We start from the raw sequence: 22,598 nt of genomic DNA, 5'->3' as shown, positions 1-22,598 counted from the left end.
TATATGAATAAACAAATAGATCTTTTAAAAAAAAATTGGAGGGAGGGAAGTGCACTGGACTGTGGTGATGGCACACGGGTGATATGGTGATGGGAAGCCCACGGGGATTACAACTAAGGTGGAGAAAGGTACAAAATGATGTAAAAACAAGCCATTATATAAAAAAAAAGAACCCACTGAGTAAGTGGGGTAGAGATGCCAGGGCAGGGCTGGGCACTAACCGTTCCGGCTGTTCTGCTTGATGGTATTGGCGGAGAGCTGGATGGAGTTCTCGCTTGGGTACTCCTGGGGGAACACGAGCTCCTGCACTTGGCCCTCGGTGTTCAGGACGGTGACCTCCAGGACTGTGGGGACAGGGGATGGTAGGTGATATGTGGCTGAGGTCTTCCCCCATTAAGAGTTCTGCCGAATGGGGCCCTGCTGCCACAGCCCCAAGGTCAAGGGCTGATGTGATAACCTCCCCTGGGGTTTCTGGCGGGTCCCATGGTTCCAAATTAGTGCCCAAGCTTGCCCAGCATCATGCTGAAAACTCACCCACATTCTGTTTGGCAGCCAGGAAGCGGGCAGGCTCCCGGACATTGTCAGCCAGCAGGAAAGCACCCTCTTCCAAGACATCCAGGAGCATGGTGGCCGTGTGCACCTGCTCTGTAGCATTCATGTCCTTCCAGGACTCGAGTGCCTCTGGCCGCAGCAGGTTGTCTACCGTCTCCACCACAGCCTGCAAGGGGGGGGGGGGGGGGCAGGGAGGTGTGGCACCATAAGGCCTCCAATCCCCTAAGTCTTCTAGTTCCCTAGGATGGACTGAATTTTCTTTCTGCCTGGGGGTTGCCCAGTAGTGGCCAGGGTTCTAACCCCCATGGAACTAGCCCCATGGGTCTTACCTTGATGTAGTCCTTGCATGTTCTCTCCCGCTTATGCATCTGGGGAGAGACAGAGGTGATCAGGCCTACTTTCTTAACCCAACACTCATGTTGGAGCCCCAGCGAATTTGCTTTTCTGTACCTGCTGTGACCTAGGCTGGGCCATCAGCAAGAGCTGTTCTTAAGTGATCCCCAATCCTCAGGACTACTCAGGAAGGAGGGAGTACCCTGCCCCCACCCCCCTGCCCCGCAGCAGAGGTTCTGTAACAGCCAGGGCCACCTTGTTGTAATTCTTGCCAGCTGATTCTCGCTCGATGGGCCGCAAGGCCTGTAGCTGGGCGTCCAAGATGTCCAGCAGCTGTTCCATCAGCTTCACAGAGGAGGACACGTCGCCAGCATAGATGGAGCCCCGGGTGTGGCGGGCCAGCTCACTGGCGATGTTGGCTGCGTTCTCCCCACTCTTAATCTGCATGAGGTTGGAGTGGGGCCCCGGCTCTGTCAGGACTATTTTGCTTGCTTCCCCGTAGTCCCTTTTCACACATGCTGGGCTGTTAGGCCCTCTCTCTACTACCCATTCGCCCTGTCTGCCCTCTCCCTCCCTCTGCCCCTGCTCCCTCTGTAGGGCAGGGAGGGACCTGGCCCACTATGGTTGTGTAGTCCAGTATCCCAGACCTGCCCCACCATGCTCTGTATCTCTGGGGCCCAGTGCTCAAGCAAATGTGCCTGTCTTGGGGGATGGCGGCTGCTGGTACCTTCTGGGCCACCTGGTTGACCCAGGGGGAGGTGCAGTTGCTGAGGTCAGGGCCCCGGGGGTTCCAGAGCCCCAGGGCTGGTAGACACTGGAAGGAAGCAATTCCTGCAGGGACAGACGGACAGGAACAGAGAAGGGGCCACAGGGAGGAGAAGTGGGTGGGCCAAAGTAGGGGAAGGAGATGCCAGAGAGGGGGACAGTGGGTGAGGAGAGGGATGTGGGGAACATGAAAGAACAGACATGAAGCGGGCCAGACAGTCAAGAGCGGTGTCACTTTGAGGTGACATAAGCCACTCTCATTTTCCTAAGTTTACCCTCTTGCCTCCCCTCAGGCTTTGCTACTAGAATGTGGACCTTCTAGCAAAGCTAATCTTGGAAGCTGTTGCTAGTAAGTTTCTTCTTACCCTCCCTTGGGGTCCCTGGAGCACATGAGCCCAATCCCCACCCCCTTCAGCACTTCAGATGCTCTGTTCTGCCATGGGCTGATTCCAAGACTGTTTTGTTTCATACTGAATTCAGGACCCAAGTCATTTCCCAGGGTGTCCCTGTAGGGTATGCCTTGAACTCCACATACTGCAGGTACTCAGTGCTTCAGGAAGGGACAGGGGACTGAATGAGCTGCCACTGTGCCCTGGGGGCTGTACTGGGCCCTGGGGGCACTGGTAGATGTCAGGTGTGCCCGCCTACATGGAGCCCACACTCTGGCAAGATAGATGGAGATGAAGTGCATCCAAGCGTGTCACCCAGCCCTTCCCTGGTCAGACCAGGAATGGCTGCCCTCCCAAGTCATTGCAGTGAAGATAACCATGGCCTCTATACTTACCTCGAGTCCCCTTGGGACAGGGCCTCTCCACCAGCATGCCCTGCTGCGTGGCAGGCCACTGGACCCGCCGTACTTCTCGAGGTTCACAGAAGAGCTCTGGGGACACGTGCAGATTAGGGGCTGGGGGCCGCCGGGTGCTGGGGGCTGGGGCTGTGGCTGGAGGCAGGTCAGGTCCCAGCTGGTTGATGGCACCCACAGGGTGCGTAGTGAGGGGTGCCCGGCGGAGCGGGGTGGTGGCTGCAGGTGAGGCTGTGCTGGTGAGAGGTGTGGGCCTTGCGGTAGTGGTTGTGCTGATGGGCGGGGATGTGGCTGGGCCTGGAAGGGAGAGGTAGTATGACACATCACCCCATTCATGGGGCCCTGCCACAGTGTACCCCAGCATGGTGGCTCCTGGCCATCCTAGCATAATCTTTGCTTACTGAGATCCTTGCTTACTTCCACCAGGTGTGAGAGATGTCCTCTAACTTCTGTCCACTGAGGTCCCTGACAAACATGGGTCACTCCAAAGCACTGAAAGGTGATAAATATTTACTTGCACGCACCTGAGGCCTGAGCTATGCGAAAGACAGGCCAGGAAGGAACTGTCAGGATTGCTGAACACAGTCACTTCCTCTCCTTGTTGCATTCTTGTCCTGTTCTCTGTCTCCTTGGCATGTACCTTCCCTATGGGTACCTCATTGCCCTCTTTTGCAACTGGGCTTCTCGGAGCCCTGGGTTTGCTCAGAGCCAGTGTGGGCAGCTGAGAAGGTAAAACCACCCAGAACGCCAGGACTAAAAGTGCACAGGCTGCTGGGAGAGGCCCTGCAGCCTAGCAGTTAGAGCCCAGATTCCTGGGTCCACATTCTCTAGTAAGCAAGTTAACCCTCCCCTAGTTTTCTCATCTGTAAAGGAAGAAACAATTCTTCTCATCGACCACATGAGAAGCCTTAACTGTGCTGCTTTCCACAACCTGACTCCCAACTCCGGGACTCCCGACCCACCTCCAGATCCCCCAGAGCTTACAGAACGTGCCCCCCATGCTGGGACCTGGGCCCGGGAGCGCAGTGCTCTGTGCCATCCTCACCAGCGCTGGGGTCGGGAGGCCCGAACTCCAGGCTGTAGCGCACCACAAAATAGTTGTTCCAGACATACAGCTGGTTGTCCCGGGGGTTGTAGTCGACTGAGGAGACGAACTGGTAGGGATTAGGGAAAGCCAGGCTGACGGGCTCCTCGCGGTTGGCGTTAGTGTTGAAGGCGTAGTCCACGCGGTTGCCGGCGGCCTCACTGTCGTCATCCACATACACAGACCGCAGCACGTAGAGAACGCCGCACACCATGAAGGCATTGGATGCCGAGCGCTTGTCGTAGCCGGTCTCCCAGGTGCCCTCGAAACGTAGCGTGTAGGGGTTCAGCTGGCTCACCACCAGTCTCCCGTTGTTGCCCTCCGTGGCGTAGATCACCCACAGCCCGTTCTCGTCCACCGCCAGGTCAATGTCGGTCTTGCCACCCCAGCGGTAGGGCGACGTGTCGTGGTAGTTGGCGGTGTTGATGACCGTCTCCCCACTCTTGATGCGCGTGCGCAGGTCATACTTGACAATGTTGCGCGTGCGCTCCTTGTTGTAGAAGACAGCCCCGTCGTAGACCACGAAGCCCGTGCCGTCCACGCGGTTGGGCAGGCGGTAGGTGGTGGTGTGGCGCGCGGCCACATAGTCCTCCCATGAGGCGTACTCGGTTAGCGTGTCGGTGCGGTAAGGGATCCAGGGCATGACGTAGATTCGGTCGCCTGCCTGCAGCGGGTCCTTGCACCATGCCCCAGACTGGTGTTCTGACTCATGCGTCGATGTGGGCTCCAGCACCTTCTGCAGGGTCCCTGGGCACACGAAGACTGGATAGGGGTGGTGGGAAAAGGAGCAGGTGCGAGAGGTGGGGAGAGAAGGGGAGAGAGAGGCAAGTTGGTCACGTGGCTGGGGGGCGCCAGGCTGTCCCCTCCTGCTGCTGCAGTCACGGTTGCTTGGTAGGGCTGGTGATGGGAAAGGGGTTTCCAGGCTGGGACCCCGGCCCCACCCAGCTGCCCCTCTCCCTGGAAATGTTAACCCTGGAGGCCAGTAAGAGCAGGGTTAGTGGGGGGAGAGGGAGTAGATGGTGCCCCTCTTTCCTTCCCTAGCTGCTTGAGACCCCACAGGCTGGGGATAAGGAGGCTGGCAAGAGCTCTCCTAGATTGTTCCCTGTGCTGTGAAGGGGGTAGAAATCTCTCCACACTGCAGCACCTGGCAGCTTGGAGGTTGTAGGGACTTATCACCCCACCCTTCGCCATCATCTGCACCACCCTATGGAAAAGCTAGGGTTGAGGGTCCCATCCTTCACCAATCACACCAGGACACACACACAAAAATTTTAACTCCACTTTCTTCCTCCTGCAAAAACTGCAAGGTAGAGTGATGATTCAGGCACCACTGTGGATGTCAGGGGTACCCCCCCCCATTCCATGGTGGGGGAAGGTGCCCAAGGTTCCTGATGAAGCCTGTATCACCGCCCCCCTCCAATACCCACACAATTGGTAGCCCAGGAAGAGAAAGGGCTTTTGAAAAAAATCCAGCCCCTCCCTGAGGGCACTGGCCCTGCTCCCAGCCGGCAGGGTCTCTCATGGGGTTTGTTCAGCAGCAGACTGACACTGGTGCACAGGGGTGGGGAGTGGAGTCAGGGGGAGGGAAGGGGCTTCCCAGGAGAATGGGGAAGGGAAGGAGAGCTGCGTGGAGGGAAGAGAGACAAGGTTGGGAGGGGCCTCAGCAAGGTCCTGGCTCCGAGGGAGGCACGCTGGAGACCACCTGGGAAGAAAGGGTTAGTGCTGGCGAAGGAGAGAGGGGGTGAGCAGAGAATTCACTCCAAGGCCCGGCCCGACTGAGGGTCCCTCGGGGAGCAGTCCCAGGTCCAGCTCAGAGAGGGGACAAGGGAGGGAACCGGGTGCTAGGATAAAGACCCAGCCCGCCCCAGCCAAGCCCCCCACCTCCCCTACCCCGGACCCCGATTTACCTGTAACCATCCCCGGCTCGGGAGGAGGGACCAAGGCAGCGTTGATGTCAGAAAGGTGGGGGGCCCCGCCCCACCCCCCCATTCCCTGAAAAGGAGGAAAACCTCAACTGCATCTCATTGGCCGCCGCTGGCCTGCCCACCCTTGCCCCCGTCACATCCCAGTGCCACCTACTCCTAGCCACCCCTTCCTGACCTGGCAGGGGTCTGGACTCTCCCGGTCAGTATGGCCAGGCTCCTTCCTGCCTGCTCCCAGAGTGCTGATGTCCAGACACCGGCCCCGCCCATCCACCCCGCCCCTCCATCCTGGAGGCCTGGAGCCTCCCTCTGGCCTCCCGGCTAGCACCCACTACAGGCCAGGGGGAGGGTTTGCAGTGAATTCTCTGCTCCTGCTTGTCTGTCACCAAAGCTGGCCTCTGGGGAGTCGGGGGAAGGCTGGGACCTGGCACAGGATTGGGGGGCAGCCCTAGTGACAAGAGGGGCTTAGACAGGAGCCACCCCTCATCCCCACTCCCAGCCTCACTCTTCAGCAGGTTAGGTGGGGGAGGGGCACCAGTTTCCCCCTCACAGCATCAGGGACAGCTTGGTCCAAGGGATCCCAGGCACAAAGCAGTCAGGAGCTATTCTAGAGGGGGAGGAGGGCTTGGGTGGGACCCCAGCCTAGCTTGGACCATCTACCTGCCAGTCCCTCATGCCCTGGGGGGCTGGCCTACACCTCCTGTCCAACACACCTGACCTCCTGAGTCTGCCCTCTCCCCAAGTGCTCCCTGCCAGCGCTGAGAGTATCTGGAGTGCTTGTGTGTAGGTGCAGGGAGTGGGAGGCCCAGAGCCTGGACTGGTCAGGTGTGGACGAGGAAAATTGGTTAGAGGTTACCAAGGAGCAAAGGGGAAAAGATGAGGACGGGTCTGCCTGAGGCTTTTGACAGTAAGGACCGCTCCCTAGCACCAAGTTTCTAATAGTCCTGTGCCCCTCCTCCCCTCGCCCCCTCCCCCAAGAAAAAGATCCAGGACTGCAAACCACAAACCACCAACAGACTTGCAAGAAGACTGGTGCTGGGCGGGAGACTCCAGAAACAAGAGGGAGAGTGTTGGGGTGCTACTGCCCAGGCCTCTCTGAGGTGGGGGTGGGCAGGAGGAGGGGAGCAGCTTGGAGGGGCCCTAACCCACCTCCCTCAAAGGGGATGCTCCAAAGACCACCGTAATTTCAAGGCAGAAGCCTTCTAGAAAGGCCAGCTCACTCAGCCCTGCCCCCTGCTGTTAAGTCTCTGAGCTGATACTTTTCTGAAACTTTCAGGGGAGGAGATGACCATCCCTGCCATTCCACCCAGAAACCCTGTGCTGTAAGCCTTTCTTCCCACAAGCCAGCACCACCCACTGTGGAGTTAACAGGTAAGAAATTACGGTGCTCCAGGAAAACCCCAGATCCAGCCTAGACCTCCCCATACCAGTTCCCTGGTCTCTAACCACGACAGCCCAGAAGAAACCCTGACTGCAGCTTCGCAAGTGTTTCACACCAGAGAAAAATGCTCCCCCACCCCTCGCTCCCCACACCATGAGGCCCACCCCCAACCCCTGACCCCCAGTTTGGCGGCTGCTCTCCCAGGATAGGGGACAGCTTCACCACTCCCTCCCTGGCTGCCCCCCCCCCCAGCTGATTAAGAATGGGGGTCAAGGGCAGGGGAACTGATGCTCTGTGCTCCAGACAGCTCTGGGTCTTGGAAACGCCAAACCAGAAAGAACCAGGAGCCCGAGAAAGGAGGAATCTGCTCCCCGAAAGGAAAACAAAGGTGTTCCCCTCCATCCCACCTCCCCCCAAACCAGATACTTGTTACAAAAGTTGGGGGAGGAAGAAGAGAGGAGAGAGATGTCTCACCAGTTCACCCCCAACCCCCGGTCAGGAGCCAGGGAAGGGGTCCCTCCCTCCCTTCCCGCCCCAGATGCTTACACACTTTTCCTGAAGGAGGCAAAAGAAGTGTGAGAGAAGGCCGGGTCACCCGCAAGGGCCAGGGACTAGGAAGGGGAGACAGGAGAGACAGACGGGGTGGGGCAGAGAGCGGTCCTGCCCGCGCTCGAGGAGAGCTTCCTCGGGTGTCTGCAGGTGGAGTGGCCGTGGCAGCGCCAGGGCTGCCCCACCAGGAGGACACCCGGGGCGGGAGATACATCGACTGGACCAAGTTGGAGGGGAGAAGAAGGGGCTGAGAGGGGAGGGCGGGCACATAAGTATGGTACAGGTAGAACAAGGTGTGAGTTAGGGGTTAGCATTGGTAACAGTCCGTTTACCTTTCTGCTCCACTTCTACTTTAAGCATCGGAAGAGAGAGAGAAAACAAATTGAAAAAAAAATGTGCAAGAAAAAAAGAGAAAAAAAGAGATTAAATTGCTTTCGTTTCTTTTCTGCCAACATGCCCCTTTTTCCTTTCCTTCCTCACTCCTGTTTCCCCAACCCCGAAAGACAGCATTAGCTCAGCCCCCACCCCCAAGTCCCTTCCTCTGGGGTAGGGTGGGGGCGACAGGGTGTCAGGGAGACAGTCACAGGGAAGGGGAGACACTTGGGAGGACAGAGACCGAGAGAGACATAGGGAGGGGGGTACAGGCAGGCAGGTGGATTGAGCCCTCTGATGGGAAGGGCCTCCTCAGGTCAGTGCCCTGGGGATCCAGGAGGGGAACCCCAGCTGGGAGGCGGGCTCTGGTTTGGGGGTGGGGCACCAAGGAGGGAGTCGGGGATGGAGGAACCACTCAGATCCCTTCCAGCCCTGCTGGCTGCCCTCATGCTAGAACCAGGGGCTCCAAGAGAGGGGGTTCAGTGCCTCCTGTGGCCTGGGTACCCAGAGTCAAGAGCAGGGGCTGAACTCCTTCCCTTTCTATGCCGGCTTGCCCCGAGTCCAGCTAAGTACCTCCCAAGCCTCCCAACCCAGGAAAAGCCGACACAAAGAGAGGGTTGCTCAGTCGGGCACCGGGCACCGAGTGGTGGGGAGGGCCAGGCAGAGCCCTCAGGGCCTCAGAGAGCCAGGAAGGGGAAACAGAGGCAGTGGGGAAGAGGCTGGGGTGGGTAGACGCCACAGACAGGGTGGGACAGCAGGTGGGGGCACATATACGCTCCCACGCTCCCCCGGGGCAGGCCTGAGGCTCAGTCTCTTTGTTATCAACCCCCAGGACCCAGGAGCTGGGAGCTCCGCTGCCCACCGGTGGCACCTGGGGGAGGAAGGAGGCGCGGTTAGACTGTGCTCAGCTGCAAGGCAAATCCAGCATTAGTTGGGCCTGTCCAGTATGTGGGGTTCCAGACCCCATGTCCCTTCCCCATGGTGGTTCCTGTATCCACCTGACTCGCCTGCACCAGCACTGGGGTCACCCCAGCCTTTGAGGCCCAGGCAAGATGGCTGCCCAGACCCCTCCTTCCAGGCCCCAGGCTCTGTCCCTGGTTCCTCAAGGAACCTCTGCCCCAGGGCTCCCTTTCCTGCCACTTCTTTGAAGCTGAAGCAGGGGGCTTCACAAGGGCAATGTCTGGCTCTTTCCCAGTGCCTCACCCAGGGCCTGGCACACAGGAGGTGCTCAGTGACATTTGGGGGACAAGTGTGTGCCCAACATCCCTGTCCTCTGGCCTCACTTCCATCACCTTTGCAAAACAGCTCTCTTCTTTGGAATCAGAAGCCAGCTCTGCTCCCTGCTCTGCATAAACGGCCCGTGTGCCTCCCATCTCCACTGCAAGTGTGTGTGTGTGAATCCCGCCTTCACTGGTCTCAGGCTAGCTCTCTCCAAGCATTCCTTGGGCTGACCTGCCCTCCTTGTCCAAAGCCCTTGAACTTGTGGGTCATGCCCCCAGCCCACACTCAGGGGCTGGGCTACAGGAGTTCTCGATGCCACTGTCTCCCCTGGGCCTCTGATGCTATCCTTGCCGCTTTACCCGCCTGGTATCCACCTGCTTTGGACTCAACCTATCCCTGCCCTTAGCTCAGAGTCTGCCTCACTGGTAATCACTGGCTCATAGCCATAATCATTGATGAAGATCACTAAGAGTAGTCACAACAAAGGCCATGGCACAAGTGTCTGGCAACCCTGCTAGGCACTCTGAGGACAGTTTTTCCAGAACCCTGTCTACAGATGGGAAACTAAGACTCAGTGAAGCAACATGGTCAAGGCCACATCACTGGCAAAGAGAGGCACCATTTCCGTCACACAAGAAGCTTACTCACATTCTCTCTACTCCTGACAGCATCCCAGGGGAGATGTTTGACTCCCTCTCCTGTCACGGACGAAGATACTGGCTGAGGCAGCCTGGAAGGGCCTTGTGCCATGACTGAGCACAACTTGAACCAGCCTTGGGTCTGGGCGCTGAGGGGTGGAGATGATGCCTCTGCCTGTGGAGTGCATACCAGCACCCTGCCCCCGAGGGCAGGCTCTGTGGCCGGCCCTGGGCAGGGCTCTGCACACATGAGCTCCTTGACTCTTGCTTCCTTCTACAATGGTCTGGGAAACGAAGTCCTTTGCTCAACTTTCAGAGCCAGAAAATTCAAGAGCCTGTGCTGAGCCTGGAACCCAGCCTGATTTCCCTGCTGTGCTATGCTGCCACGTTCCCGCCCTCCTTCCCTGCTGCCCCAGGGACGGGAGTGGGCTGTGTCCCCAGTGCTGTGGAGGAGGCTTCAAGGATCATTTGGGTGTTCCCCTCAGGTAGTGGCTGGAGCCTCCTTAGGTGGCTGAAAGGAAAGGGGGAGGAGTGAAAGAAGAAAGTTATAGAAGCACATAAGCAATCCATTTCCTAGCGAAGTCACCACCTGCAAGGAGAAATCAAAGGTTGTGGGTAGAGAAGGGAAGGTTGGGGTGGAAGGGGAGAGGAGGGAGATTCACAGGGCCTCCTGCTCCCCCACCCCTGCCTCCCCACATTCAAACACCCTGGTGGCCCTGCCTCCTCCCCCTTCTGCCCAGAGGCCCTACCTCCAGGTTGGCTAATGAAGCTGAGGGTAGGGGAGATGGGAACAGATGATGGGGAGAAGGGAGGGGAAAGCGAAGGTAGAAAAGAAGGGTGATATTAAGGGAGGTGTGTTGAGGAGGAGAGACCTTGTGTTTGTCTGCTCCCCTAGGCCAGATACAAGAAATGTTGGGCACCTGGCTCCCAAAATCATCTTCTAACCTCCTGGGGCCACCCCCAGTTTAACATGGTGGTACTTCCTCTGTATATAGGAAGCACTATTAGGGAAACCAGTCAGGGGGTAGGAATCTGTGGGATGGGCCTCCAGTGCTTCACACCAGATTGGCCACCAAGTCTCTATGGATATAGGGAGTCCACCTTCCAGGATGGGAGGGGCACGTCTGGGGGCATGTGAAGGGTGAGAGGACAAGGGGAGAGGGAGGCAGTTGAGAGAAGAGGCAGGGCGAGTGAAAGGGAGAGCAGACACGTGCAGGGGGTCGGGGAGGAAAAGGGTGTCAGAGAGGATGAAGGTAGAGGTATCAGAGGATGGTGGAGTCAAGGTCTAGGGAGAGAAGAGGAGGGGATGAGAATGTCATCCTGAAAGTGTAAAGGAGCCAGGGGCACATGAGGAAGCAGGGTGAGTGGGCCAGGTAACAATAGTCAGAAAAGGTGCCCTTCCTGTGAAGGGAACAGCGTCTGTGAGGGTTGGTGGTGAGGTGGGGTGGAGTGTGGACAAAGGTGTCACGGAGAGGATACTGTGAGGGAGGGGGTAGTCCAGGCTGTTCCCCTATGGGCTTGTGAGTGTGTATGATGGGGGTGGGTTCAAGGTGTCTCCTCCTCACTCACTTCTGGGAGGGGGAGGGCCCACATCTGCACGAGGAACAAGATGACTCACTGTAGGGGACACAGTCGTACTGCACCTCCAGGTACTTGTAGGTCCCAGGACAGGGGTCAGGAAAGGCATCAGAGCCGGCCACCACCACGCACTGGGTGCGGTTGTTACACCTGCAGAGGAGAGACAGGAAGCTGGGAAAAGACAGGCCTAGAATGGGATGGGGGAGGCCTCCAGAGTCAGGAGAGGAATGGACAGTCCCAAATTGGAAGGGCCAGGGGTTATTTCATGGGTGTTATTTTGTTTCCTGTCCACTTTCTCTTTCCCACCAGACAGGAATCAATATAGCAGCAAGCTCAGAGGTCAGAGGCCCCACACGCAGGGATTCCTTCGCCACCCTTCATCACCTTTACCTTATCTGAATGAACCAGCAGTAGCTTTACATCCTTGGTATTTTCCCGAAATTAACTGTAAGGCCCATCCTTTGTCCACAGAAGAGGAAGATATGCGAAGCCTCTCATGGGAGGCGGTACTTCTGCAAACATACTATTAATGAAATGCCTACCCTGTCCATCCTGCCTGTATCCAAGCGGGCCCTCCCATGAAACATCCTGCCCTTTGGACAGCACTACCACGAGGAGGGATGGAGCCTTTACCTCATTGTAAAGCAATTTCAGTTCCCCAGAGGGGACTCCCCTGAGTCCCCACCAAGTCCTCAGGATGCTGGCTACCACATAATGGAAGATCTACTTAACAACAAGATGATTCCCCTCTGCTGTCTGTCAGAGGCTCTGTTTCCTGGAATGGGCCAGGTCTTGACCAGAATAAGCGACTAGACCATAGGCATATAAGAAGTGGTTGAAGGGACATCATTAACAGATATAGGGCTGAAGGGGGCCCTTTGTTGGTCTCCTCAGATCTACCCTTAACCAGTAAGTGCTCAACACCAAGGTGGCCACCTGAAAAAGGGCTAAGGGTGCAGCAGAAAGGGAGAGAGAAAGCCACGGGTGAGGGGCTAAGGGGTGAGAAGAATCTGCCCATATCTACCCACCTCACCCTTTCCTGAAAAATAAAGCACTGGCTTCAGGAGGCTCAGCAGTTAGCCATGACCCAGCAATTCTGTCTCCAGTACTTTTCCAAAAGAACTGAAATCTGGTGCTCAAACTTGTACATAAATGTTCACAGCAGCATCATTCACACATCACCAAAAGGTGGAAACCACCCGAGTGCCTACTGGTGGACGAATGGATAAACAAAATATGGTCCTTCCAGATGATGGACTATTTATTCTTCAGTTATAAAAAGAGGTGAGGCCATGATACGCACTACAGCATGGCTAAACCTCGAAAACATGACACTGAGAGAAGCCAGACATAGAAGGCCACACGTTTCATGATTCCATTTATACAAAAGGCCCAGAACAGACAAGTCCAGAGACAGAAAACAAACTGGTGGTTGTCATGTTGGTGGGAATGACAGCTAACAGGAACCGAGTTTCCTTTGGTCTAATGGAATGTTCTGGAATTAGGGATGATGGTTGAGTGACAATGTGAATGTGCAAAATGTCACTAAATGTAAAATGGTGAATGTTATCTCAATATATAGAAAAAAGAAAACTGCTGGCCTTCCAGCAGTTGGTGTCTACATTTCTCACCCTCCCTGTGACCAAGTTCTGGCCATGGAGGTGGAATGGGGATGCCGTGGGCTTTAAAGGGCTGTTCTCGAGGGGGAAAGTGGGTGCCGAGGGTCTTCTCAACTCCCGTCTTGTTTAGGTCGGTCACTGTATTTATTCTGGGGCAGTAGAGTCATATGAAGAGCTTTAGGCTTTCAGACAGTGAAGCCGCAGCCACCTCATGTTCCCTTGGCCCTAGTAACCACATTACTCAGCGTCTCCCTCTAAGAGTCCAGGAGCATCAAAACTGGGCTAATTGCTATACTAAGTGTACCAGAGACCATGGGGAACACGACAGACATGGAAGCCATGAATGAGTGAAGTGGCAGGAGAGAGGAGGACAGGGCTTTCCCAGAATGCGGCACAGCCTGACAAACACTAGGAGCCTACACCACCACTGCCCACACAGAGGTGTCAGGAGACAGGAAGGAGGGGAGAGGTCCCCAGTCCAGCTCATCCCGCGGCACTACTTTCTGGAGGTTCTTGGTGCCCAGCCCAGAGACACATTCCAGAATCCTCTGCTGGCATTCAGAGAGCTGTACAATCAGTCCTAGTCCTCCTTCCCTTTTCAGTCTTAGGTCCTGGTATGAACCCTGCACTCTCCTGGCACTCAGCAACAGTTCAGTGAGTGCCTGCTGTGTGTATGTCTGTGGACACAGTGGTGACAGACAAAACTCCCTGTCCCCCATGGGGCTGGTAGCCTGGTGAGAGAAGAGTGAAAATAAATGTGATGAAGAGGGAAAATATATCTGACAGAACTATGGATGGAAGTCAGGGCTAGGAGAGCGATAGAACAGGGAAGGGGTGAGAAAGTGGAGGGATGTGATTTTAGAGACGGTAGTTGGGCAAGCTTTTCTGAGAGAACAGTTAGGTACGAAAATCCCTCAGTGAGGGGAGGGAGGAATCATGTACGGTGGGGAACAGTTCCCAGACAGGGGTAACAGCCAATGTGAAGGTTAGTGGAAGCCTGAGTAGGGAGATTCCTGATGTGTATAAGAGGAAGTGGGATGGCTGGAACTGAGAGAATATGAAGAGAGTAGGTGATGGGTAAGAAAGGTTGAGGGAGAGTATGCAAGGCGTTGGGGAAGATTTGGGCTTTTAGCTGAGTGAAGTGGGAGCCAAAGGAAGGCTCTGAGCAGAAGGCAGTGCCTGGACTCTGGCTCACAGTCGCCCTCTTGTGGTTGTGGGAGGAACAGACTGTATCATGCAAGAAGGGGCAAAGAGCAAAGATTTGGTGGTGAAGTAGTGGTCAGATGGCTATCATTTAAATGAAGAATTGACCAGATCTAACTGGGCTTGAGAGACTGCAGCTCTGCACCCTCAAGCCTCACTCTGGTGTAAACGCTCACTCTCTCACACGCAGACTCCAACACAGTATAGACACAGATGCGTGCTAAGACACAATCTTGCACATTTAAACACATGTTCATGCTGTTACACGTGAATGTGCATAAAGTTCTGTAGTTTGTGTTTACATGTTATCTCCTCAGGGAAGGCTGGCCAGATCTCTCAAGTTTGGGTGAAAGATCTCCCGTGACACCTTCATCAGCCTGACATTGCTATCATTTTGCAAACTCTCATAGCCCCTACTAATCTTGGAATGAGAGTCTAGAGGCTCATGGGTGTGTGTGAGTATGAGGGGAGGCAGGGCAGGGCACAAATACATCAGGGAGGAAGCTGGGCAGGGATGGGTTCAGTTTTATTTGCTGTTTGCACAGGGAAATGAATACTGAATGCATAGAAGGGAGAGTTCAGCTAAGTGGGGAGTACTGTCAGGGGGGTAGATGGAGGACAGAATCTTTATTTCAGGGACCCCAGGAACCACCACCCCATGCTCCTGGGAGCACGGCAGGGCACAGCCCCTCACCTCTGTGACATGATCTTGAAGGCGTCTGGCAGGTAGCACTGCACATTCTCCATCTGAAATGGGTCGGCATCGCAGATCTTGTCGTCTGTGCGCCCATAGTTGGCGTTCTCTACCATGATGACATCACTGCCTGGGCACCGCAGCTCAATGGGGTAACCTTCGCATGCCAGCTCCCGGCGCATCAGCCCGAATGGGAGCCCAGCACGGCTCAGGCCTGCTGCAAGAGGAAGAGGGCATCACTCTGGGGCCAGGGAGGGAAGATCCTGCTGAAGAGGCGGCACATCTAGTCTAAGTTTATACATCCAAAATTGGGCTTCTTAGTGTGCCCCCCTGGGTAACTTAGTCCAGAGTCTGGCCTTTGCCCCCTTGGAAGGGGGCTTCTCAGCTCTGGAAGTGTCCTACCTGGGATCCTGGGCCATGCAGGCTAGTCTACATTAACAATTCTGGGCTCAGCCCTCCCTGGTGGCGCAACGGGTTAGGACGTAGCACTGCAAGCCAACTGCAGCCACTTCAGTGTGAGTTCAATCCCCAGCCCTGGAGGTGACCCACATGGCCCAGCAGACCTCTCCTGTCTCTCCTGCTGCTCCCCTCAGTAGAGTACTTCATTGATCTGCCTGTTCTGCTCCCCACTGTCTCTGGGTGAATCCTTTCACCACCCCTGCACCTCTGGCTTGTACCCCAGTTCTGTATGCATAAATAAATCAATCTTCTAAAAAAAAAACCAAACAATTATGGGCTGAAAGATACCTTCCTGCTCCACAAATCCATATGCTGAAGTTTTAATGCCCAGTACCTCAACATGGGAGTGAATTTGGAGATAAGGTCTTTACAGCGATAATCAAGTTAAGAGAGGGTCATCAGAGAGGGTCTGAAGGCATGACTAGTGGCCTTATAAAAAGGGGAAATTTGGGGCCCTCCCTGGTGGCACAGCGGGTTAAAGCACAGCACTGAGAATCTAAAGCTGCTTCCGCATGAGTTCGATTCCCGCCTGCCCTGGAGGTGACCACATGGTGTGGCAGACCTCTCCTGACCCGCCCGCTGCTCCCCTCAGCAGTGTACTTCGTCCATCTGCCTGTTCTATTCCCTGCTCTGTCTCTGGTGAAGCCTCTCACCGCCCCTGAGCCTCTGGCCTGTACCCCAGTTCTGTACGCACAAATAAATAAATCTTTAAAAAAAAAAAGGGGATATTGCAGAGGGAAGAGGATGTTAAGACACAGAGAGAAGGGAGTCATCTAAAAGCCAAGGAAGGGAGGCCTAGAATAGTCCCTTCCCTTTTGGCCCTTTTGTGGGCCAGGTCTCCAGGCTGCGGCACTTTGTTACAGCAACCATAGCAAACTAGCACATAACAATGTGATTCTGGGTTTTGTGCTAACAGTCTTGGCTCATGTGTCATCGGCTGACCTCTGGAGGGCTAAAGACTCAGTGAGACTCGGCCAGCCATGGGGATGATCAAACAAGCCTACAAACTGAGCCCCAGTAAAGACTCTGGACACCCAGGCTCAAGGGAAGCTTCCCAAGTTGGCAATGCCCCGGGCACGCTGTGGTACACTGCGGCCAGCCAGGAGAGTTAACACTGTTTGTGTGACTCTGCCCAGAGGGGCAGTTGTCAGCTCTGTGCATGGATCTTCCTGGACACCACGCCCATGCACTTCTACTCCTCGGTGATTTTTAACCCAATATCTATTCACTATAGTGCATTGTAACTGTATTAGTTTTCCTGAATTCTGTGAATTCTAGTGAATCCTCAAATATAAGTAGTAGTGGGGGGCCAGAAATCGTAACTGTTGTCAGAAGGGAGGGTGATCTGAAGCCCTTCCCGAACTTCACGCCTTCCCATGCAGGGAGCAGAAATGGTATGTGAGGGGATGCCCTAATATTTCTGGAAGAAACTTCATGGTCTGGCTTTGCCACTTTCCAGGTGACAGAACAGGCATGTGCTCTGACTAGGGCTTCCCACAGTGTGGCCCAGGGACCAGACAAATCAGCATCAACTGGTGGCTGGTTCTGAATGCAGATTCTGGGACAGCCCTGCCAACTGGGTCTCCTGAACCAGAATTTCAGAGGACAAGGCCCCATCTGTCCATCAAGAATGCTGATGCCTGCTCAAATTTGAATACGTATTACTGTAGCCTCTTCATGCCTCAGTTTGTCAAATAAGCATCACAGCCTAGGGTCTCACTGCCAAGATTTCATGAGTTAGGGACTGTTCTGGAAGGAAGTGCTAAGCATGGTGTCACATATAAGGGTAGCATAGGGAGGGGCCTCCTAGTTGTCACTGGGGAAACCTCCCAGGGCCACAGTGATAATGAAAGAACATCCCTGGGCAGGTCCAGTTCTAGATCTAAAAGCTGGACTCAGAAGCCAGGGGGTTTAAATCCCAGCCTGGTCACTCCCTGGCCTATGGCCTTGTCCAGTCACTGGCCACCTTTGTGCCCTGTTTCCTTCCCTATAGAGTTGACAACTCCCACCTAATAGAGGTGTTGTGAGGATGTACTTGCTGGTACATAGTGAGATGACAGAGTGCGAATTACTGTTGTCATCAAGAGTATTAAGGCAGCCAGTCTCTGCAGGAGAGAGCAAGCTCCACACTATGCCTGCCTGCCAGGGAGGCCACCTTCTCAGACCCTGGCCCCAGCCTGGCCTTGCTGGTGCTAGAGCTAAGAGGGGATGCAGGGTGGCCCAGAGGCTCCGAGGTGGGGACTGTCACCTGTAAGTGGAGAGAGGGCACCAGGGCCTGATGGCAGCACCACCTCATCTCTTCAGTGCTGGCTGAGGGAGCTGAAGAGGATGGCAGCTAGGCCCCTGGGGTTTTTTGGGGTGAGTCGAGTCTCACTTGGGGGAAAGTTTTACATGTGTTCCTGTAGCACCATCTGCTTCCATGGCTAATTTTAGCCCTTCTCAGGCTGGGAGGGAAGGCTGGGGGTGGAGGGCTGGCTCAGATGGGTCTGGGGGTGGAAGCAGTCCCTCCTGGCCCAGCTGGGGCTATGGGGCACAACTTGGATGGGCAGAGAACTTGGGTGTCAGATGACCGGAAGAGTGCCAAGACCCAGTGGCATGGTTGAACAATGCCCCCTCCCCATGCATCGCTTTCCAGACAGAAGACTATGAGGGAGTGCTAGGGAGCAGGGTCCCCTGCCAGCACCCTCCAGACAGGGCTGGGGGGTGAGGGATAAAGCTTCCAGCCCTTTCTGCCTCCCTCTCTGCTCTGCCCTTGCACCTGCCTGGGCCCACCATGGGGACCATAATTGAGTAATCATCGAGGGTGGGCGGGCAGGCTCAGGGCACTAATTGTGGCGTGCACAGGATCCCAGGGCCAGCATAGGGCCGAGCTGGGTAATTAGTTGTTTTTAAATAAACGTCAGCAGGCATGCTTTAATTAAGCCTTCTTCCCAGTGAGAGCCTCCGAGATGTAATCACAGAGAGAGAGATACACAGAAGACAGAAGAACAGTAGCTTATCAGGAAGTCTTCTCCTGGTCCCCAGGGCCTACGGCCTAAGTTCCAGGCTCCAGAACCCCTGGGTGGGGCTGAGGGTGTAATCACCAATCTTCCTCTGGCCCAGTTTCACTGAGGTCCAGATGGTAGGGGCCATAGTTTATAAACAAATGCCAGGGAGATATGTCAACTTTTTTTGTGCCCTCCCTGCAGGGTTTAGCAGTACTTACCTTGGGTGGCCGAGGTGACCAAGACAGCAGTGATACAGAGACTCCAGAGTGCGGCGGCCAGGCGGGCCATGGTGGCAGTTGGGGGTATTCACGGCGCTCTCAGTGGCCTGTACACGTGGCCTCGCCCCACATCACCATGTGGACACCACGGCCTGGCCCACCAGCCTGGGGAGAACAGGGTTAATGACACAGTGCTGGGGCTGTCCCCCTAGTGCATTTGGGGGCATTTGGGCTGGTCCCCTCTTCCTTCAGGCAGCAGCCTGAGAGGGGCCCAAGTCCAGCACTTCCCTCTCCAGTTGTCTGTGGCAGGAGCGAACCCTTGGGGGAAAAGGACAACCCCAGGGCCTATGGCTCATGCTGCACACCCCTCAGACAGACCCACCGGTTTGGGTATGCAGACCAGACAGAGCCTCCTAGAGGCACCCCTGTGGTCTCACAGTCCCCATCAGGTGGCAGGGACCGCTCAGCAGGATGTCAAGGCTGCAGAGACCCTCTGTCACTGTCATGAAGGGTGTTCTAGAAGCTTCTATGTCATCCCCTTTGCCCCATTTGTGTCCATCAAGGAGGAGGCTAAGGTGTGAGCAGTGTCCTGGGTGGTAGACTCAGGCATCCAGGCATCCAGATCCTGGCTTGCAGCCTCCAGGGCTTGAGCAAGAACCCAGGCCCCACCCCCAGCCCCCTGCTTCCTGTCTCTCCTGCTCTGGTAGCTAATTAGAATCCAGCAGGCTGGCGCCACAGTTTGGGGACCAGGGACAACTGAGTCCCCTCTTTCCCCTCTGGAGGACCCTGGGGTAAGCTGGAGACAGGCAGGCGGAGTGAGAGAGCGTTGCTGCCCCTGGGAGGATGGCATGCTCCCCCTCAATCCTCCCTACCCCTGCCTGCCTGTCCCAGCACACAGTGGTCCCCTGGTACAGTCCCTGTGGTCACAGCACAGCTCTGACCCATTTCCTCCTCCTCACAGATGCTCCTTCTCCCCTCTTGCTGTGCCTGTCTCCCCTGAATACTCTAGAGGTTGCCAGCCTGGCCCTCTGCTCTTGGTCCTTTACTGTACCTAAACTCAGGTTCTCCAAGGTCCTGGCCGGAGGCTCTAGCTTGGTCAGGAACTTTCCAGAAATGCACATTCTCTGTGACAGGCTATCACCTCTCCAGTATGTGAGTCCCCTCCTGGTCTCAGCACCACTGATCAGTCAGTACTTCCCAAATCTTACATCTAGCCTGCAGTCTTTCAACAGAGCACCGATGACTGCCACCTCCTTAAACGACGCTCTGAGGACCTGGCGACTAAGTCCTCTGACCCTGTGCCTGCCCTGGCAACTCAGCCTCCCGCTACTGTGCAGCCCAGCCCACTAGGCCCTGAGTGGCACCTTTGCCCTGGCCACTTCCTCAGCCAGACTTCTGCCCCTGTTACGCCCATGGCTGCCTCCCACACTCCTTGAGGCAGAAGTGCAGCTGATCCTGGAACACCACATGGGTGGATGTTTAGAAGTGCCCACTCCTTACCCGCCCCAGTCAGAAATCCAACAATGACTGATTCCCCAAAAACTTTACTGCCAACAGCTGCTGTTGACCCGAAGCCTTGCCGATAACATCTACAGTGAATGAACACGTATTTTATATGTTACATGTAACATATACTGTATTCTTACAATCAAGCAGGAGAGAAGAAAATGCTAATAAGAAAGTCACAAGAGGAAATGCATTTATGTATTGATTTTTAAAAGTCTGCATAAAAGTGGCAGTGCAGACCAATGTTGGTCAAGGGTCAGCTGCGTTCGTTTTCTCTGTGGAATGGCCCCCATGTGAGGTGAGGATTACTGGATTGTTGTCTCCTATAGTTCTTGAACACATGAGCAATGAATATCTGTTGAATAAATCTCAGACTCCAAATCAAGGAATCTGCCCTCAGTTCCTCGAACCTCACCCTGCCCCTCCCCTTCATAAGCTCCATTCAGCAATTCTGTTGAGTTCTGCTTCCCAAGTGTCTTGCCTACCTGCCTCTAGTGCCACCACCCAGGACCAAGCTACCACCCTGCAGCACCAACATGCTCACCCAGTCTCCCTGCCGCCATTCAACGATGCAGGCCAGGGTATTAACTGTCCCCTCCGCTCTTGCCAAGGTCTCTATTCCTTACCAGGAATAGAGAATCTTTGCCTGGGCTATTACCCTGGCCCAGAATGCTCCTGCAGGGTCCTCACACAACTACTGGGGCTTCTCAAGTCAGGGCTCAACTCCAAGGTCAGAGTGACCTATCCCAAGCACCCCAAAAAAAACCTCCTGCCTACTACTCTCACTCACTATTCTTTTGCTCTGCTTCTAAGTCACATTTTTCCACTGTACCTGAAATTACCTGTTCTGTGAGTAGGTCTGTTGCTGGTCTTCCCCAAGACACCATGAGTAGCTTGAGGGTAGGACTCAACCCAGGCTCCAGGAAATAAAGATCAAATGGCAGGCTCACGGGGCAAGACTCATCCTAAGCCCCCTCCCAGCCTCAGTCTCCTCCCCTGTGAAATAGGAATGGGATTCACATGTACCTTGAATATCTTCTCTGTCCCCTCCCTGTTTCCAACCTCTAGGAATTCCTCCTGTGACCCATCAATGCACAGCCACCATCCACATCTGAATGACCTATGGCACTTTGATTCATTTCAAAATATCTTACGATTTTGTATTGCGGGAAGGGGGTACATTCCTCACCACCTCAATTGCCCCCCCACCTCATCCCCAGCGATGGGCGGCACCAAGCTCCGGCAGAGGGACGCCCTCCCTAGCATTCCCTGAGAGGGAGGCAGGCAGCGAAAGGGCAGTCGATGCCCAAAGGGGCTGGCTCTTGACTCTGCCACTGAGGTGCAGTGTGACCTTTAGCCAGTCCTTTCCCCTCCCCAGCCCCAAGAATCTGTGGGGTTCTGGTCAGGATGACAGTCTGTGTGCACAGTAGGCCAACCAGGACCCTGTAACCTCCATCGGGGGCTGCACCCTAGGACACTGGGACTCCAACTGGAGTCACTAGCTCTTCTCCTGTCCACACCCGCCCCTCAGGTCATGTGTGGACTAGGCTGTGGCTTCAGAAACCATCTAGATGGTGCAGAAGCCACACTTGTGCTCCTCACCTGCCTCTCCTCACCTTCCACACCGCCATCAAAGTCCCCAAGATATCCTTCAGCTCTCTCATCAGTCCATGTGCCCACCACCTCCCAGGTCTCCAGGGCCAAAACAGTTGGTTTCTCTTTCCCTTATTCCAGTTTAGAAGACTTGGCTTTTTCCCTCCAAAACACCCCAGTGACCATTGTTTTCTGAAGCTGGCCCCGCTTTGTAGGGATGACCATCTCCCCCAGACATCTCTGACCAGCTGCCGTAGCCCCACAGTCCAGACTCCCCTGGCAGCCAGAGGACCTTTGAACTTCTCAAATGTGGTAGAATATACTTCAGAGTTGTCATTTTCACCACTTTAAGCATACAATTCACTGATGTTATTTATAGTCTCAATGCCTTACCACCATAATCTGTTTTTTTCTAAAACTCTTTTTATCGCCCCAAACATGTCTTCTCCCTAAAGCCTTGGTAACTACTCATCTCTAACGATCTGCCTGTTCTGGGCATTTCACAAAGGGAATCTCACAATCTGTGGCCTTCTGTGTCTGCCTTCTTTCACCCAACATGTTTTCAAGGTTCATTCGTGTCCTATGTCAGTGCCCTTCTATGTCGCTTTATGACAGGCACGATGACGACATTAGGCAGTTTTACAGTGTGTGAACTTACAGAGCATGATCACACAAGCCGAGGGGGCTGAGCCTACCGTACCCGGACCAGGGGACACAGCCTTCCTGGGACCTCTGCCCTTGTTGACCAAACCTCGTTAAGTGAATGTGTTTACACAACACTCTTCCTTGTGGCTAAACCTTGCACTGTGTGGCTGGACCACGACTTCCAGAATCATCCCTTCTTTACTGATGGACTCTTAGGTTATTTCCACACAGGGTATTTTAAGATACTCTGCTGTTTAGCCCTCTGCAAAGGCTCGAGCACAGCCCCGAGGCACACTGGCAGCTATGCGCTGCCCCCCACCCCATGCCTTCCCACCAGTTCTGTCTTGCCTGGGCCCCCTTTCTGTGTCCCTTACTCAGTGGAGATGCAGGTGGACCACCCCATGCTGTAACACCTTGTAGCTGCCCCATTCTTGACACACCATCACCTCCCACGAGTGTGTTTTCCTCTTGGTATAA

General features: G+C 55.1%; 1 protein-coding gene across 4 annotated transcripts in view; it reads right to left on the bottom strand.

Annotated features, from left to right (window-relative positions):
• ADGRL1 (adhesion G protein-coupled receptor L1) overlaps nucleotides 1-20,795 on the bottom strand; it is a 30,998-nt gene extending 10,203 nt beyond the window's left edge. Inside the window, exons 1-12 of one of the 4 annotated variants that reach the window (XM_012729048.1) lie at nucleotides 20,726-20,795; nucleotides 18,378-18,542; nucleotides 14,714-14,930; nucleotides 11,238-11,347; nucleotides 7,721-7,738; nucleotides 3,498-4,298; nucleotides 2,435-2,749; nucleotides 1,613-1,716; nucleotides 1,141-1,326; nucleotides 882-920; nucleotides 535-718; nucleotides 222-344 (exon numbers count right to left, since the gene is read on the bottom strand). In XM_012729048.1, coding sequence (XP_012584502.1) covers nucleotides 222-344; nucleotides 535-718; nucleotides 882-920; nucleotides 1,141-1,326; nucleotides 1,613-1,716; nucleotides 2,435-2,749; nucleotides 3,498-4,298; nucleotides 7,721-7,738; nucleotides 11,238-11,347; nucleotides 14,714-14,930; nucleotides 18,378-18,447 — 2,167 coding nt within the window. In that variant the 5' untranslated portion in view covers nucleotides 18,448-18,542; nucleotides 20,726-20,795. The remainder of the gene's footprint in view (nucleotides 1-221; nucleotides 345-534; nucleotides 719-881; nucleotides 921-1,140; nucleotides 1,327-1,612; nucleotides 1,717-2,434; nucleotides 2,750-3,497; nucleotides 4,299-7,720; nucleotides 7,739-11,237; nucleotides 11,348-14,713; nucleotides 14,931-18,377; nucleotides 18,543-20,725) is intronic. The other 3 variants (XM_012729046.1, XM_012729045.1, XM_012729047.1) reach the window with 3 other exon arrangements.
• Nucleotides 20,796-22,598: the final 1,803 nt, after the last annotated feature.

This window comes from Condylura cristata, unplaced genomic scaffold (genome assembly GCF_000260355.1).
Source record: "Condylura cristata isolate star-nosed mole 26May11 unplaced genomic scaffold, ConCri1.0 scaffold00024, whole genome shotgun sequence".
Taxonomy (NCBI): Eukaryota; Metazoa; Chordata; class Mammalia; order Eulipotyphla; family Talpidae; genus Condylura; species Condylura cristata.
This window is presented reverse-complemented; position numbering and strand designations above follow the sequence as displayed.